Below are 17,779 nucleotides of genomic sequence, written 5' to 3'. Positions count from 1 at the left end.
GACTGAAAAATCTGACCCGTGCAGACCTCTAGTTGACAGGTCCCTGAATTTTTTTTTTTTGGGACAAAGTGGTCCTTGGTCTGAAAAAGTTTGAGAAACACTGTATTATGTTAACTACCATTGAGTCAGCTTTCTGGTAAACCAAAACACTGGCAGCACACTGGAGCTTTTCCCTGCCTGATGGGATAGTTAATGAGTTTCTAATTAGTCTACTCCTGAGTTCAGTGTTTAATCACAGTTACTGTAATTATTGTATGGCAGTTAATCATCAGCCAAGATTTCATAAGTGTAACAGGCCCCATTGTTTCCTGTCTTCACATGCTGTATGGTCGGACAGCATCGCACGTGTTCGTGGAATAAAATGGCTCATAATTTCAGGCCGGGATGTGATCAGTACAACCGTAATTACCATGGAAACCTCACAAAGTGAATATGTTAATAAAGATATAGCTGTATTGCTGGATTTGGCCCATTTCTTTGACTTGGGTGACCTAATTTCCATTCTGTGGGTCTCCTAGGAAATAAAATGTTACTTTCTCTTGTTGCAGAAGGAGAAATCTGTTCAGTCACAAGTCTCCAACCAGACCTCTATCTTCCAGTCCACTCAAACCCACTGCCAAAAAGGATAAGAGGGTGAGCAGCATTTCTTAAGATTATGACCTGTCACAGTAATCTTTTTTTTCTTTCTTGAATTTATTGTGCAGCAAAAGTATCTCATTAACTCAAAATCTTTATCTTCAATACCATTTCCATTGCCTTTCGTGTCTAAAGCAGGGTTCCTGCTGGCGCTCGTCATCGATGAACATAATCCGTCAGTGACGAAGAGAAAATTACTAGCAGTCGTCACAGTGACGAATGCATTTGTCATCTTTATCATTATCATAAGTCATCTTTTCTAGAAATCCCTCCGTTTGCTGAAATCCAACCCCGGTGAAGACACGGCAGGAAGCCAGAGTGTAAACGATGAGCACGTGCTTGTGACCAATAAAAGTCGACGAGACATAATGACCAAATGGGTGCCAAGCTTTTGACCAGTTGGCCTGGTGCGGTGGTGTAATTATCTACACGTGAACCAAACAATGGCGCAGTCTAAGCTGATGAAGTTTTTTTGAGCGGGCTTCTTCAAGCACCGAAGATGATTTAAGGGCCGAAACAGCCAGGAGGAGGCACAGTCGGAGCCCCTACTGTCCCCGAGCACGTCGGACTGTCAGTAATACAGGGGTCGGTTTTAGAAAAAAGAAGAAAAAATGCCAAAGTGAAAGTGCTGTCAGCCAGCAAGCGACTGAAGGGAGCTCTGTTTCGGGGTGTGTGGCGCGTCGAGTCCCCGTGGCGAACGTATGATGAAAAACGCTGTGTTCGGTTCATAAATTGACAGGAAACTTGACTGGTTGTTCCAATTTTCTCCTCGACTCTTCAATTGTAAATCAAGTTTTGTGTTGAAGTAAAGGCTAAAGGGAGTCCGAATACCACTTTTGAATAATTCCTGCTAAAATAACCTTCAGTAAGCTCAAACTAAAGAGGTTTGATAGTGCACAGGGCGCCCAAAATCAAGTCTCTCTTATTAGAGGTTGGAGTGGAGCCTAAATTTTATACGTAATGAAGAGACCTGTACAAATATTTGAATTGTGCCAGTTTGGTTGGTATAAACCTGTACTAAGTCCACTTTGATAAGTTGGTAACTAAGAAAAAGTGAAGAATTCTTCTTTGACTTGATTCTTCAAGGAAAAAAGTAGAGTATTTTTCAGAACCGAAGGGGAACCCTGCTGAAGACAGTAAGTAAAGGCATCACAGATCCCAGTTTTTGGTGCACATTTAGGTATTGATACTCACTACGTTTACATGCACATAGAGAGAATCGAATTTCTGCCGTTGCTCGACTGAAATCGAAGTTCAAAATGCCATGTATACACCTTAATTCGGCTGAAATTGAACTGAACTTGATTTCTCGGAATCGAGCTACACGACCTAGTTTATGCGATTTCTGCCGAGCTACTTTGTGCATGTAAACCCTATCGAGCTAGTTGTCGAGCTACTTCCGGAAGTGACGAGTGACGAGACCACAAGCGGGAAACACAACAGCCTCGGTCGGCATGACAATGGCATGAATCTTTTTTTTTTGTGGCATTGTTTGCACTGTTAAAATTTAGCTCACTTACTGTATCACCAAATACATCTGTACAGCTGTTGCATAGCTGTGAATTGTGTACATAAACAAGTCACTGTATTTGTGTGTGTATATATATATATATATATATATATATATATATATATATATATATATATATATATGTGTGTGTCCAACATCTTAAGAATGTCAATAAAAACAAAACAATTGAACTTTTTGTGTGTTTATTAAGACATAAGTTAAATTGTAAGCAAAAAATGGACTTTAGAAAAATATTATTGTGCAAAATAAGTTGTCTTACAAAACAGTGGTCTGCGCCGGACAGTTTGTAGCCATAGTCTGTTAGAGCAAGCCTAACAGCTTGAACACGGAACTGCCAGTGTTGCCAGATTGGGGGTTTTAAGTGCATTTTAGCGGATTTGAACATGTTTTGGGCTGGAAAACGTCAGCAGTATCTGGCAACACTATAGCTCTTCTTCATGACGACAACCGGAAGTGTACCAACAAGATGGGGCGTGTAACGCCACATGTGGCTCGGGTGCACAATGCACCTTGCACAATAGCCCGATTTCACTTGTGCATGTAGGATTGGATTTCTCTGGCACCCCTGCTGGGACCCTTTGCTCGATTACCAACAGCAGCTCGATTTGGACGTGCATGTAAACGTAGTCACTGAAATGAGTAGCCTGTTTAGTATTAATCAGTTGGGGCATCGTGGGACACACACTGGTGGTGTGTGCCGCGAGCAAAGACCTAATCATTCTGGGTTTTATGTTAAGGATGATGTAGGCTTTAGAAGTGTTTTCGCCCTAATTTCTCGACATCGTTGATTTTGCCGAAGAGCTTCCACTTATGGAAGGTCCTGATGATTTCTTAAATGTTTTTTTTTTTTTTTAGCAATTTAAGGCCATCCTTAAAAAAAAATCCGTTTCCTGTCCACCGGGTGAGCAAAAAAAATTTCAGTCGGGAGGGATTTTTTTTTTTAATGGATGGATAAGAAATCGCAATGCTGTGTTTGCTTTTTCTTTCAGTACTTTTTTATTACAAAAGCAGACACATTTAATAAAATGACAGTTTAATCAACTGAAACTTGTACAAAAACTAAGTTAGCATTTTAAATGCTGACTGCAACATTTGCAAAACATTTACAAAGGTACTTAAAACGTCCGACACACGGACTTTTTGTAGTCCTAAATCGACCGTTAGGCCTAGTTCAGATGAAATTACACTATTAAAATGATCACTGAATGATTTGTTTTTCTGAATCTTTACTATTTTGTTGTTCGCTAGAATACCATTTTGCGATTTCACACTTAAGCAAATGTTTGAAAACTCCGGATCTCCTTCCTTCATGGTGGCTGCCATTTTTTTGTGCCGCACGGCGCATGCGCAGAGCTGATTCAGTTCTATATTCTGCGTGGAATGCAGGGCTTTCCACAAGCGCCGGCTGCCGGCCATACAGCCGACTACACAATTAAGTCCAGCCGGCTACTTTAATGACTATTATTTTTGTAGCCCACAGGCTCTAAATATTAATTTTCGATTTTAATAAAATTAAATGTTTTTTATCTAACGGACTGACAATAATGTCAAACTGAACCGCACTCGTTTAAGTTGTGATTCGCGCTGTTTGTACCGATAATAACCACAAATTCCCCGCCGACTTCGTTGATCAAGGGAGAGTAACTCATCCGCGGCCCCGATATGCGGTGTGTGCGCGCGCACTCGGCGGAGGCAGTAGTGTGTCGGGGCTGTCAGAGGCGACATCGGAGGGAACAGAAGCGGAGATGACGCTTATTTTGTCTCCGGTAAACCAGTCTTCTCTCGTTCAATTACGTGCTGGCATCAAAAGACACCGTTGGTTGTAAATGAAACCAAACTGAGTGGTTGGAGTGTATTTTCATACACAAATGGAGAAATGTTCGCTGAGTGTTTAATTGTGTAGCCACCACTGCAGACCGTTGTTGTTGTTAATTCATAGCATGCTCAGCTGCGTGAATGTGTCATGCACTGAAAATAAGAGATTTACAAGCCAGGAACGCCTCGTGATGCAATACGCAAGAAAAGAAAGAAGATTTACTGCCATTTTACTTTGTATTTGAGTAAAGTGAATAAATAAATGGTCTGTGGAAAATACACTTAATCCTGGGAACTGCATGCACAGGAGTTTATTTTGTGTTTACTCCCCCCCCCCCCCCCCCCCCCCCGGCTGGCTACTTATTTGTCATGGCTGGCTAGTATGAGCCTTAGTGGAAAGCTCTGGGAATGCATAAATGTCAAGTTCGATTTTAGCTTTACAAACCCGAAAAAAATGTCGAAAAACTGGCGTTTCAAAAAAAAAAATTTCAACCGCACAAACGGCACTCACCCGGCCAGTGGACCGGAAACAGAACATTTTTTAATAATGGCCTAATCATTCCTTCTACAGATAAAGAAAGTGTGCGTGTGTGTTTGAATCCCTTTGTGAGGAATAAAAGTTCCCATAAAAATGTGAATATATGACAGTTTGGACATTATGAGGACACTTGGCTGGTTCTCACAAAACAAATGCATTTTTCATTGGAAAAACGACAAGTCCAAATGTTTAGAGGTTACTGATGGGAAGGTTAGGCGCAGGCATAGTGTGAGGTAGCTACAGTAATGCATAAGTCAGAAAGGAAGTACGTCACACTGTGTACCGCCAACGTGGACGTGTGCGCATACATGTGTGTGTATATAAGTAAAGGGTGGGGTCGAGGTACATGATACAGTAGAGGAGCTCTATGGAAAGGGGAAAGGCAGAAATAGTGCAGAGTGGCTAAACATCTGGAGGGCAGGATGCCAGGACCTATATCCCTCTCTCATTGTCTCTGATCCTTTCTTTTCCGCACGCACGCATACAGTCTTTCTCAATCTCTTTGTTCTTGCTCTTTTCTCCCATCTCTTTTCCAAAATGAGCAAAACATCATATGACAATAGAGTTCATCTCTGTTCCTATAAGGAGTGAGACGAATTGAACCGAGGTCATCACGAACAATATTCTGAACCGAAACACTCCGAGACCTGAACTCTTGACATCATGGTGGAGCGTGTTATAGGAAATGAATCCATGACAAGGTCATATGGCCTGGCAAAAAGTGGCTTATTTTCCTTCAACAGCATGCCCCGTTATGTTTTACTCCGAATAGGACAGCAGTTTGCCAGTGATTGCAATTCTTTATTTTTTAACGAACCATTCTTTTTAGCCATTAATATTTAGATTTAATGGTAATCCACAAAATAACTTGTTTCCTCAAGACCAAAAAAAAAAAGGCAGTACTCTGCCATGTTACTGAGAAACCTGAAATTAAATAATGGGAGGTTTGATGATTACATTACATTAATGGCATTTAGCAGACACTCTTATCCAGAGCGACGTGCAACAGACCCAGTGCAGCCTGGAGAGCAGGTGGGGGGTTAGGTGCCTTGCTCAAGGGCACTTCAACCATTCCTGCTGGTCCAGGGAATCGAACCAGTGACCTTTTGGTCCCAAAACTGCTTCTTCAACCATTAAGACTTCCTTAATGTTTTTTTTTTTTACCCTCGGGCAGTGTTTTTCAACCAATGGGCCGCGAAGCGCCATCTGGTGGGCCGTGGTTCTAGCCTAGTAAACTAGACCCACCCGCCTAGCGGCCAAAAATATTTTTTGCCTGCGAGTGGGTCTAGCCTCGCACCATATCAACAAAACACCCCGGGCATCAAATCGTGCCCGCCAATCACAACGCAAGGTTTTTGTTTGGATTCTTTGGGCGGGCTTTTGCAGGAGTGACAACAAAGCTGCGCGACGCTGGAGAAAGCACAACAGGAAAGATGGCTACGGCTAGTGAACAGCGCGCGTTTGACTCCGCTTTGGAATCAGTTTTAGAAGAATTAGACTTGGAGTTTTTGTTGAAACATGAGCAGGAAGAGGCTCTCCGCTCATTCCTTTTCAAGAAGGACGTTTTCGCTGTTTTGCCGACCGGCTATGGCAAAAGTCTGATCTACCGTTTCAAGCATTTTCTATTTTAATTTTGATAATTATGTCTTACAGTGCAAAAAAAAAAAAATCTCCAAATACAACCCCGATTCCAAAAAAGTTGGGACAAAGTACAAATTGTAAATAAAAACAGAATGCAATAATTTACAAATCTCAAAAACTGATATTGTATTCACAATAGAACATAGACAACATATCAAATGTCGAAAGTGAGACATTTTGAAATTTCATGCCGAATATTGGCTCATTTGAAGTTTCATGACAGCAACACATCTCAAAGTTGGGACGGGGCAATAAGAGGCTGGAAAAGTTAAAGGTACAAAAAAGGAACAGCTGGAGGACCAAATTGCAACTCATTAGGTCAATTGGCAATAGGTCATTAACATGACTGGGTATAAAAAGAGCATCTTGGAGTGGCAGCGGCTCTCAGAAGTAAAGATGGGAAGAGGATCACCAATCCCCCTAATTCTGCGCCGACAAATAGTGGAGCAATATCAGAAAGGAGTTCGACAGTGTAAAATTGCAAAGAGTTTGAACATATCATCATCTACAGTGCATAATATCATCAAAAGATTCAGAGAATCTGGAAAAATCTCTGTGCGTAAGGGTCAAGGCCGGAAAACCATACTGGGTGCCCGTGATTTTCGGGTCCTTAGACGGCACTGCATCACATACAGGCATGCTTCTGTATTGGAAATCACAAAATGGGCTCAGGAATATTTCCAGAGAACATTATCTGTGAACACAATTCACCGTGCCATCCGCCGTTGCCAGCTAAAACTCTATAGTTCAAAGAAGAAGCCGTATCTAAACATGATCCAGAAGCGCAGACGTCTTCTCTGGGCCAAGGCTCATTTAAAATGGACTGTGGCAAAGTGGAAAACTGTTCTGTGGTCAGACGAATCAAAATGTGAAGTTCTTTATGGAAATCAGGGACGCCGTGTCATTCGGACTAAAGAGGAGAAGGACGACCCAAGTTGTTATCAGCGCTCAGTTCAGAAGCCTGCATCTCTGATGGTTTGGGGTTGCATTAGTGCGTGTGGCATGGGCAGCTTGCGCATCTGGAAAGACACCATCAATGCTGAAAGGTATATCCAGGTTTTAGAGCAACATATGCTCCCGTCCAGACGACGTCTCTTTCAGGGAAGACCTTGCATTTTCCAACATGACAATGCCAAAGCACATACTGCATCAATTACAGCATCATGGCTGCGTAGAAGAAGGGTCCGGGTACTGAACTGGCCAGCCTGCAGTCCAGATCTTTCACCCATAGAAAACATTTGGCACATCATAAAACGGAAGATACGACAAAAAAGACCTAAGACAGTTGAGCAACTAGAATCCTACATTAGACAAGAATGGGTTAACATTCCTATCCCTAAACTTGAGCAACTTGTCTCCTCAGTCCCCAGACGTTTACAGACTGTTGTAAAGAGAAAAGGGGATGTCTCGCAGTGGTAAACATGGCCTTGTCCCAACTTTTTTGAGATGTGTTGTTGTCATGAAATTTAAAATCACCTAATTTTTCTCTTTAAATGATACGTTTTCTCAGTTTAAACATTTGATATGTCATCTATGTTCTATTCTGAATAAAATATGTAATTTTGAAACTTCCACATCATTGCATTCTGTTTTTATTTACAATTTGTACTTTGTCCCAACTTTTTGGGAATCGGGGTTGTACTTTCAGTCGCTTGTTAAATAAAAGTAGAGTGGGTGTTAGTGCAGACCCCATTTGTGGATGGATGGATGAATGTCTTCCAAAATTTGTCGTACTTAGTTTTTATGATATTTTTTTCTCGGATGCCTTTTAAGAATGCCTTTGACAAAAGAACAACGCATTAAAATCATTCTCATGGCATTTTAAAGGAACACATTCGAAGTGCAATTACATGCATAATACTGTGTTTACTAAGAAATGGCAATCATGTAAAGGATGCTTTGTAGATGTATATATTTTTTCTTTTTATAAAATTTTAATTTGTCCAAGTATGGTGACTTTTGGGACACCCTGTATAAAGGAATTTTGAATTTGATGCCTGCGACACGCTCAAAAAAATTGGGACGGGCCAAAATAAAAGTCAAAAGTTTATCGAATATTCAAATTACACTGTTTTGAAACATTCCACAATAAGCAGGTGAATTGGTAACTGGTGAGGGTATGATTGGGTATAAAAGGAGCATGCACCAAAGGCTTAGTCTGTGCAAGCAAGGGTGGATTGTGTTTCACCACATTGTGCCAAACTTCACGAGAGAATTGTCAGTCAGTTTAAAAACAAAATTAAAAATTCTCAATGCAAGCTTGCAAAGAATTTAGGTCTTTCCCCGTCTACAGTACATAATATTGTGAAAAGATTCAAGGAATCTGGAGAAATCTCGGTATGTGTAGGGGAAGGCCAGACACCACTGTTGAATGTATGTGACCTTCGAGCCCTCAGACAGCATTGCATGAGAAACAGTCATGCAACTGTGGTAAATACAGCCACATGGGCTTGGAGTACTTCTGAAAACTGTCGTCACTTAACACAGTCCCCCGCTGCATCCAGAAATGCCACATAAAACACTATTATGCAAGAAGAAAGCCATACATCAATTCTATGCAGAATCACCGTCAAGTTCTGTGGGTTCCCCGAGCTCTTATCAGATGGACGGAAAGACAGTGTAAACGTGCTGAGGTCAGATGAGTCCACATTTCATGTTTTTGGGAAAAACTGACATCAGGTTCTCCATGCCAAAGACAAACTGGACCATCCAGAATGTTATCAGTGAAGGGTGCAAAAGTCAGCATCTGGCATGGTATGATGTCCTCAAGGCGACATTTTTTTTTCCTGGGAAGTCCATGGTTACTTCAACAAGACAATGTCAGGCTTCATTCTGTATGCACTACAACATCGTAAACACGGAGTGCGTGTGCTTGACTGACCTGCTGCTAGTCCAGATCTGTCTCCTGTTTTGAATGTATGGTGCATCATGAAAAAGAGAATCGGACAATGGCGACCACGGATGGTTGAGCAGCTGAAGTCTTGTATCAAGCAGGAATGGGCAAGAATTCCACTTCTTTTTTTTTTTTTTAACTGCAGTAGTTAGTACTCTCACTTCTCATATGATTAAAAAGTGTAATTAAAAGGAAAGATGATGCAACACAGTGGTAATATCTCTGTTTTGACTTTTTTTTGTATGTGATGTAGACATCAAATTCTAAATTTGTTTATATTTACAAAATACATTTAAGTTGGTCAGTGAAGTTTTAGAAACTACAGTGCCTTGCAAAAGTATTCATCCCTCTTGGCATTTGTCCTGTTTTGTTGCATTGCAAGCTGGAATTAAAATGGATTCTGGGGGGGTTAGCACCATTTGATTTACACAACATGCCTATAACTTTAAAGGTGCACATTGTGTTTTTTTTATTATTTATTTATTTATTTATTTATTTTTATTGTGACAATAATTAAGATGAAAAAACCCCAAAGTCAATACTTTGTAGAGCCACCTTTTGCTACTATTACAGCTGCAAGTCTCTTGGCGTATGTCTTTATTAGCTTAGCACATCTAGCCACTGGGATTTTTGCCCATTCCTCAAGACAAAAACTGCTCCAACTCCTTCAAGTTAGATGGGTTGCGTTGGTGTCCAGCAATCTTCAAGTTATGCCACAGATTCTCAACTGGATTGAGGTCTGAGCTTTTTCTTAGGCCATTCTAAGACATTTAAATGTTTCCCTTTAAACCACTCCGGTGTAGCTTTAGCAGTAAGTTTAGGGTCATTGTTCATCTGGAACGTGAACCTTCATCCCAGTCTCAAACCTCTGGCCAACTCAGATTTTCCTCCAGAATTGCCCTGTATTTAGTGCCATCCATCTTTCCTTCAGTCCTGACCAGCTTTCCTGTCCGTGCAGATGAAAAACATCCCCACAGCATGATGCTGCCAGCACCATGCTTCACTGTAGGAATGGTGTTCTCAGGGTGTTGGGTTTGCGCCACACATGGCGTTTCCCATGATGGCCAAAAAGTTCCATTTTTGTCTCATTTGACCAGAGAATCTTCTTCCATGTGTTTGGGGAGTCTGCCACATGCTGTTGGGCAAACTTCAAACTCGTTTTCTTAAGCAATGGCTTTTTTCTGGCCACTCTTCCATAAAGCCCCACTCTGTGGAGTGTACGGCTTAAAGTGGTCCTATGGACAGATACTCCCATCTCCACTGTGGATCTTTGCAGCTCGCTCAGCGTTATCTTTGGTGTCTTTGTTGCATCTCTGATTAATGCCCTCCTTGCCCGGTCTGTGAGTTTTGGTGGACGGCCTTCTCTTGTCAGGTTTGTCGTGGTGCCATAGTCTTTCCATCTTGCTATAATGGATTTAATGGTGCTCCCTGGGATATTCAAAGTTTGGGATTTTTTTTTTTAATAACCCAGTCCTGATCCATACTTCTCCACAACTTTTATCTCTGACCTGTTTGGAGGCTCCTTGGTTCTCATGTTGCTTGCTTAGTAGTGTTGCAGAGTCAGGGTCCTTCCAGAACAGGTTGATTTATCCAGACATCATGTGACCAATCATGTGACACTTTGATTGGACACAGGTGGATCTTAATCAACTAATTATGTGACTTATGAAGTGAATTGGTTGGACCAGCTCTAATTTAGGGGTTTCATACGAAAGGGGGTGAATACTTATGCACACTCCAGATTTCTGTTTTTTCATCTTAATTATTGTTTGTGTCACAAAAAAACAATGTGGTAGGCGTGTTGTGTAAATCAAATGGTGCTAACCATCCAAAAATCCATTTTAATTCCAGCTTGTAATGCAGCAAGACAGGACAAACACCAAGGGGGATGAATACTTTTTTGTATCCCTTTTCTGGAAAAGGGCGAAACATGTTTTGGGAAAGTATAAACCGTTTTTGTATAAATCTTTTTGTCTCTCCCTTCTACCTTTTCAGGATGAGCGGCTAAGCAGACCCTCGTCTGATGACAGCGACTTAGAAGCCCGTCTCAACAGCTGGAACCTCGGGGTAACATGATATATACATGCGGTTAACCAAAAAAAATGGAATTAATAATTGTTCAAAAGGAGAAAGTGCTTATTATGATTTACCTACCTGTACATTTCTGAGTTTAGTAACCATGGTAATACTTTTTGCATGTAAAACATGCTGGCTGGTTGCATGCAGGAGCACCATGGCAGACCTACCAACGTTTTGTGTACGAGCTCCACGTTTCAACATCGGACTATACTGCTGTGTGCTGTCACTCAGAAATACGCCAAAAGATCGGTCTTATTTTTTCCCCTCAATTAAAAAGGCAGATGAGCCAATTGAAATAAGAGTCCAGAACGACTGACAGTTGCACAGGTGTTTTGAAAACGGTGGTATTAACTGACACCCCTGGAAGCTCCGCCCCTTCTCCTTATCTTCTATTAGTAATCGGTTTTGTCTCATTTTCCTGCTTGAACTAAGTGTGCCCTTACTTTCGGTCACGTTACACCGAGAATGTTTTCAGTTCATTCATATGAAACAAATAAATGTATGACCTTTTTTACACTTTCACCCAAAAACATGCTTTTCAGCTTTAAAAACGTCAACATTTTTGACATTTTTCAGGCTTTTTTTTTTTCCTGCTGAAAGAGAAATTTTGGCTAATAAAACCGAGTAAAAAGGTCTACAATGCCCTGCATGCATGGTTTGGCTTCTGGCACATCCATACAGTTTTAAATACGATACCTACAAGTAAAAACAGTTTGTTTTTATTGCATTTATTTAATTCCTGGACTCCCATCTGTAACAGGGAGTGATGTCGCATCCCATTAATACACTTTACAATAGCTTAGATTCTTAGATGGAGAAGATTCTTTTGGCATATGGCATTCCCACTGAGACAGTAGCCGCCATAATGATGCTTTATAAAAATACAAAATCTTTGGTCAGATCCCCTGACGGAGACATTAGTTTCTTTGATATAAAAGCAGGTGTCACGAAACAGACAGGAGAGGAGATCAAATGTGCTCAAACCACAGTTTATTAATAATAGGGGAAAAGGGAGTTGGGAGAATATGTGTGGGTGAAGTCCAGAGGCAGGAGAACTGAGAGGCAGGGATGGCTGGTGGTGACATCTGAGGTCTCCCATCCAAGTACTGACCAGGCCCGACCCTGCTTAGCTTCTGAGATCTGACGGGATCTGGCGTAGTCAGAGAGCTGTGGTTGTAGGCTGACAGAACATGGGTTTCAGGCAGTCTCCAAGCGAGCAGTCCCTCAGCAGGCAGGAGTTAGAGAGCAAACTGGAACACAGAGTCACAAATCAGGTGGCAAGATAGGGGACAGAAGGCAGATCAGGTTACCGGGGCTGGAGAGCAGACAGAGTCAAACGGAACAGAACAATTTCAGGAGTCAGAGTAGTAGGAACACAGATCAGGTTATCAGGCTGAGAGTTGCAGACGATCTGACACTGAGGCTAGGGAGAACTGCAGCTTAAATACACCCAGGGGGAAGCAGGTGATCGGCAACAGCCAATGACAGTCACTGAAAGTTAATAAGAGGAAGTGAGTGCGGGTGTGGCCGGTAATGCTGAGTGGAGATGTTACCTGAAGAGAGAAGCCCACAGGTAGGACCATGACAGTAGGAGTCCAACAGGGTGACACACTAGCACCTTTCCTATTTATCACACTTGACTACGTTCTGAGAATGTCTCTTGATAAGCCCAGTAACCTAGGTTTTACTCTCTCTGAAAGACGCTCTAGTAGATATCCCGCCAAAAAGCTGACTGACGTTGACTATGCAGATGACCTAGCACTCACCATCCCAAATGCCACACATCTATTACACCTCCTAGAAAATGCTGCTAATGGTGTTGGGCTGTATGTTAATGCCTCGAAAACGGAGCACATACAGTAAGCTTCAACCAGCAGGGTTCAGTCCAATCTTTATCAGGAGAACCAATTAAAGCTATTGAATCCTTTTATATATCTCGGAAGCGAAGTCAAGTCCACTAAACGTGATGTGAAATCTCGTATAGCTAAAGCTTGAACAAAATGCAAACAGTCTGGAAATCAGATCTATCTGACGACCTAAAATGCAGTTTCTTTCGCGCCACAATAGACTCAGTCCTGTTGTATGGCGCCACAGCTTGGACTCTTGACTAATACCCTCGAATCCAAACTCGTTGACACTTATGCTCCTTAACATCTCTTGGAGACAACATCCCACCAAGGCACAGCTCTATGGATCGATTCCTAAAATCTCATCTACCTTACGGGAGCATAGAATGCGTTTTGCTGGACACTGCTGGCGAGCAAAACAAAAGCTTGCAAGTGACCTCTTGCTATGGATTCCTCGTCATGGCTAAAACCGAGCTGGTAGACCAGCCACCACGTACATTGACCAACTATGTAGACACACCGGTTTGCCTACCTGAAGATCTGCCGATCTTGATGCAAGATCGTAATGGACGGCGTGATAAGATGCTTGTCCGAGCTAGCTCGAGTAGATGATGACGACGACAGGTTATTAGATTCTAATAGAATGGATGAGCCAAAATAATTGGGGATTTTTTTTTATTTTTTAATGGGCCCTGACTTGTTACAAGTACGAATAGTTGGGCGTTAAAGCAGAAAAGGTTGAGAACCCCTGGTATAAACTATTGTATTAAATGTTTCAAACTAGGAAGTGGAAATTTTATGCAGCAAAGAAAGATGAGTGGAGTGATGCACACAGTGAACCGTCCAGTGTGGTTATAGGAAATATAGGTAGTCTTGGAACACCTCTCGACCAATCAAATTAGTGGACCGGAACGAACTGTTGTACAACCCCGATTCCAAGAAAGTTGGGACAAAGTACAAATTGTAAATAAAAATGGAATGGAATGATGTGGAAGTTTCAAAATTCCATATTTTATTCAGAATAGAACATAGATGACATATCAAATGTTTAAACTGAGAAAATGTATCATTTAAAGAGAAAAATTAGGTGATTTTAAATTTCATGACAACAACACATCTCAAAAAAGTTGGGACAAGGCCATGTTTCCCACTGTGAGACATCCCCTTTTCTCTTTACAACAGTCTGTAAACGTCTGGGGACTGAGGAGACAAGTTGCTCAAGATTAGGGATAGGAATGTTAACCCATTCTTGTCTAATGTAGGATTCTAGTTGCTCAACTGTCTTAGGTCTTTTTTGTCGTATCTTCCGTTTTATGACGCGCCAGATGTTTTCTATGGGTGAAAGATCTGGACTGCAGGCTGGCCAGTTCAGTACCCGGACCCTTCTTCTACGCAGCCATGATGCTGTAATTGATGCAGTATGTGGTTTGGCATTGTCATGTTGGAAAATGCAAGGTCTTCCCTCAAAGAGACATCGTCTGGACGGGAGCATATGTTGCTCTAGAACCTGGATATACCTTTCAGCATTGATGGTGTCTTTCCAGATGTGTAAGCTGCCCATGCCACACGCACTAATGCAACCCCATACCATCAGAGATGCAGGCTTCTGAACTGAGCGCTGATAACAACTTGGGTCGTCCTTCTCCTCTTTAGTCCGAATGACACGGCGTCCCTGATTTCCATAAAGAACTTCACATTTTGATTCGTCTGACCACAGAATAGTTTTCCACTTTGCCACAGTCCATTTTAAATGAGCCTTGGCCCAGAGAAGACGTCTGCGCTTCTGGATCATGTTTAGATACGGCTTCTTCTTTGAACTATAGAGTTTTAGCTGGCAACGGCAGATGGCACGGTGAATTGTGTTCACAGATGATGTTCTCTGGAAATATTCCTGAGCCCATTTTGTGATTTCCAATACAGAAGCATGCCTGTATGTGATGCAGTGCCGTCTAAGGGCCCGAAGATCACGGGCACCCAGTATGGTTTTCCGGCCTTGACCCTTACGCACAGAGATTCTTCCAGATTCTCTGAATCTTTTGATGATATTATGCACTGTAGATGATATGTTCAAACTCTTTGCAATTTTACACTGTCGAACTCCTTTCTGATATTGCTCCACTATTTGTTGGCGCAGAATTAGGGGGATTGGTGATCCTCTTCCCATCTTTACTTTTGAGAGCCGCTGCCACTCCAAGATGCTCTTTTTATACCCAGTCATGTTAATGACCTATTGCCAATTGACCTAATGAGTTGCAATTTGGTCCTCCAGCTGTTCCTTTTTTGTACCTTTAACTTTTCCAACCTCTTTTTGCCCCTGTCCCAACTTTTTTGAGATGTGTTGCTGTCATGAAATTTCAAATGAGCCAATATTCGGCATGAAATTTCAAAATGTCTCACTTTCGACCTTTGATATGTTGTCTATTGTGAATACAATATCAGTTTTTGAGATGTGTAAATTATTGCATTCAGTTTTTATTTACAATTTGTACTTTGTCCCAACGTTTTTGGAATCGGGGTTGTATAAAAAAAAAAATGAGTGCAGGTCATTTAGCAGGGGCCGCAAAACGACGCCATTGTCTTTTCAACCTTTTGCTCTTTCTCTTCGTTTCGCTCTTTTTCTGTCCGTTTTCCCCTTTCTGTTCCTCGACATTTGCGTTTAGCATTCGCATCCTGTATTCTATCTAGAATCTCCTGTTTTAGTTTATTGCTGTGAAGGATCGAGCATCTCTTATTCACACACTGACCGCGTTTTGAAGGAAGCCGGGCTGCAGCGGATTTGATGTGATACTGATTTGTTAAGACATCAGCTTTCAGAGTTCAGCAGATCAAAGTGTGAAGCTTTGCAGGACTTTTCTCTTAGTAGCCTTTGTGCTCCCTTTCTTTCTCTCTCTTTCTCTCCGCCTCTGTGAAAGAGTCTGATGCAATTCCATCACCATGCCAAACACAAAACGTTGCTCCTTTTAAGTTCAAGCTGTGACCCAGAAAGCACAAAGAAAATATGAAGGAATGTTGCTTACTCTGTTTTATTAGAGCGATGGGCAGAGAGGAGAGCAGCTGGTACTCACAGACCCAGGCCAGTAAAATCATCCTCCATATGGAGCTCGGCTGTGAAGCTGCATTAGTCTGCAGACTGCATGATAAAATTCAGCTGCTAGTTTCGTGGACTTCTGTTTGAAGTTGAAAGAGGGGGCAGAGTTCGATTCTTATTTTTGACTTCAGCAAAGTGTCAATATTCTAGTTTCATAATCCCTGTAACTGGTGAGGTTTATTTTTTTTTAAAGAATAATTTCAATAGCGCAAAGGCTTGAATGTTAAATGAATACAATTTGCATTAATGTGGTATTTAGAAAATATATCTTTTATCTGTAAATTATTCTTCTCCTTTCGGCTGCTCCCGTTCGGGGTCGCCACAGCGGAACAACATGATCCGCATATTTGATTTGGCATAGGTTTTACACCGGATGCCCTTCCTGAAGCAACCCTCCCCAATCTGTCTGGGCTTGGGACTGGCACTAGGTTGTACAACAGCCCCCCCCGGCTGGGTATTTTACCTCATCTGCATGTCTTTGGACTGTAGGGGACACCGGAGCAGACACAGGGAGAACACGCAAACTCCACACCGAAAGACCCCTGTCGGCCATGATGTTCGAACCCGGAACCTTCTTGTTGTGAGGCAACAGTCTCGTCTCGTCTTCTTCCGCTTATCCGGAACCGGGTCGCGGAGGCAGCAGTCTAAGCATGGAAGCCCAAACTTCCCTTTCCCCAGACACCTCAGCCAGCTCCTTGGGAAGAACACCGAGGCGTTCCCAGGCCAGCCGAGAGACATAGTCCCTCCAGCGTGTCCTGGGTCTTCCCCGGGGCCTCCTCCCGGAGGGACATGCCTGGAACTGGAACACCTCCCCAGGGAGGCGTCCAGGAGGCATCCGAAAAAGATGCCCGAGCCACCTCAGCTGATTCCTCTCGATGTGGAGGAGCAGCGGCTCTACTCCGAGCTCCTCCCGAGTGACTGTGCTTCTCACCCTATCTCTAAGGGAGTGCCCAGCCACCCTGCGAAGGAAACTCATTTCGGCCGCTTGTATCCGCGATCTTGTTCTTTCGGTCATTACCCAAAGCTCATGTCCATAGGTGAGAGTCGGAACGTAGATCGACCGGTAAATTGAGAGCTTCGCCTTTTGGCTCAGCTCCTTCTTCACCACGACGGACCGGTAAAGCGACCGCATCACTGTGGAGGCTGCACCGATCCGCCTGTGCTAACCATTACGCCACCGTATGCTAAAATGGCAGTCATTATGTTTTATTTTATCTCTAACAGCTTACTAGATTCTTCAAGTTAAATTCAGGGATAATTTGCTGCACTGTATAATAAAAATGTCCATGCGGGATGTCATGATTTACATAGAACAGCCTGGGAAAATCTTCACATAGTCAGATTTTGACATTTTAGGGCTGTCGGCAGAAAGGAGGTCCGAGGAAGGGCAGGAAGTTTCCTGTATTGACTTGGACTGATCGTAATTTGTACTTGACTTGCTCTCAGTTGTCCAAGCAGAAATGCCTTGTTGACGTGCAAGGTCGGAGGAGAATACAGGAAGGCTACGGTGACTCAAGTAAGCACTTTTTAGAACCCTGGTGTACAGGGACGCATCACAGAGCACTGGTGTTGTAGTCAAGACCACCTAAACTGGGACCAAGACCAAGACTTGAAGGGGTTGAGATCAAGTCAAGATCGAGACAGGACCGGACCAGACCAGTGGGTATGGGGGGGGTGACAGGAAGAAAAATTTCAAATGAGCAAGGAGTCG

General features: G+C 42.5%; 1 protein-coding gene across 14 annotated transcripts in view; it reads left to right on the top strand.

The window, feature by feature from the left end:
* Positions 1 to 17,779, top strand: part of cep112 (centrosomal protein 112) — a 507,564-nt gene that overhangs the window by 102,553 nt on the left and 387,232 nt on the right. For all 14 annotated transcript variants that reach the window (XM_060901361.1, XM_060901366.1, XM_060901363.1 and 11 more), the window contains 2 exons: positions 549 to 633; positions 11,050 to 11,121. In XM_060901361.1, the coding sequence (XP_060757344.1) occupies positions 549 to 633; positions 11,050 to 11,121 (157 nt within the window). The remainder of the gene's footprint in view (positions 1 to 548; positions 634 to 11,049; positions 11,122 to 17,779) is intronic.

The sequence above is a fragment of the Neoarius graeffei genome, chromosome 20 (genome assembly GCF_027579695.1).
Source record: "Neoarius graeffei isolate fNeoGra1 chromosome 20, fNeoGra1.pri, whole genome shotgun sequence".
NCBI classification, from domain to species: Eukaryota; Metazoa; Chordata; class Actinopteri; order Siluriformes; family Ariidae; genus Neoarius; species Neoarius graeffei.
This window is presented reverse-complemented; position numbering and strand designations above follow the sequence as displayed.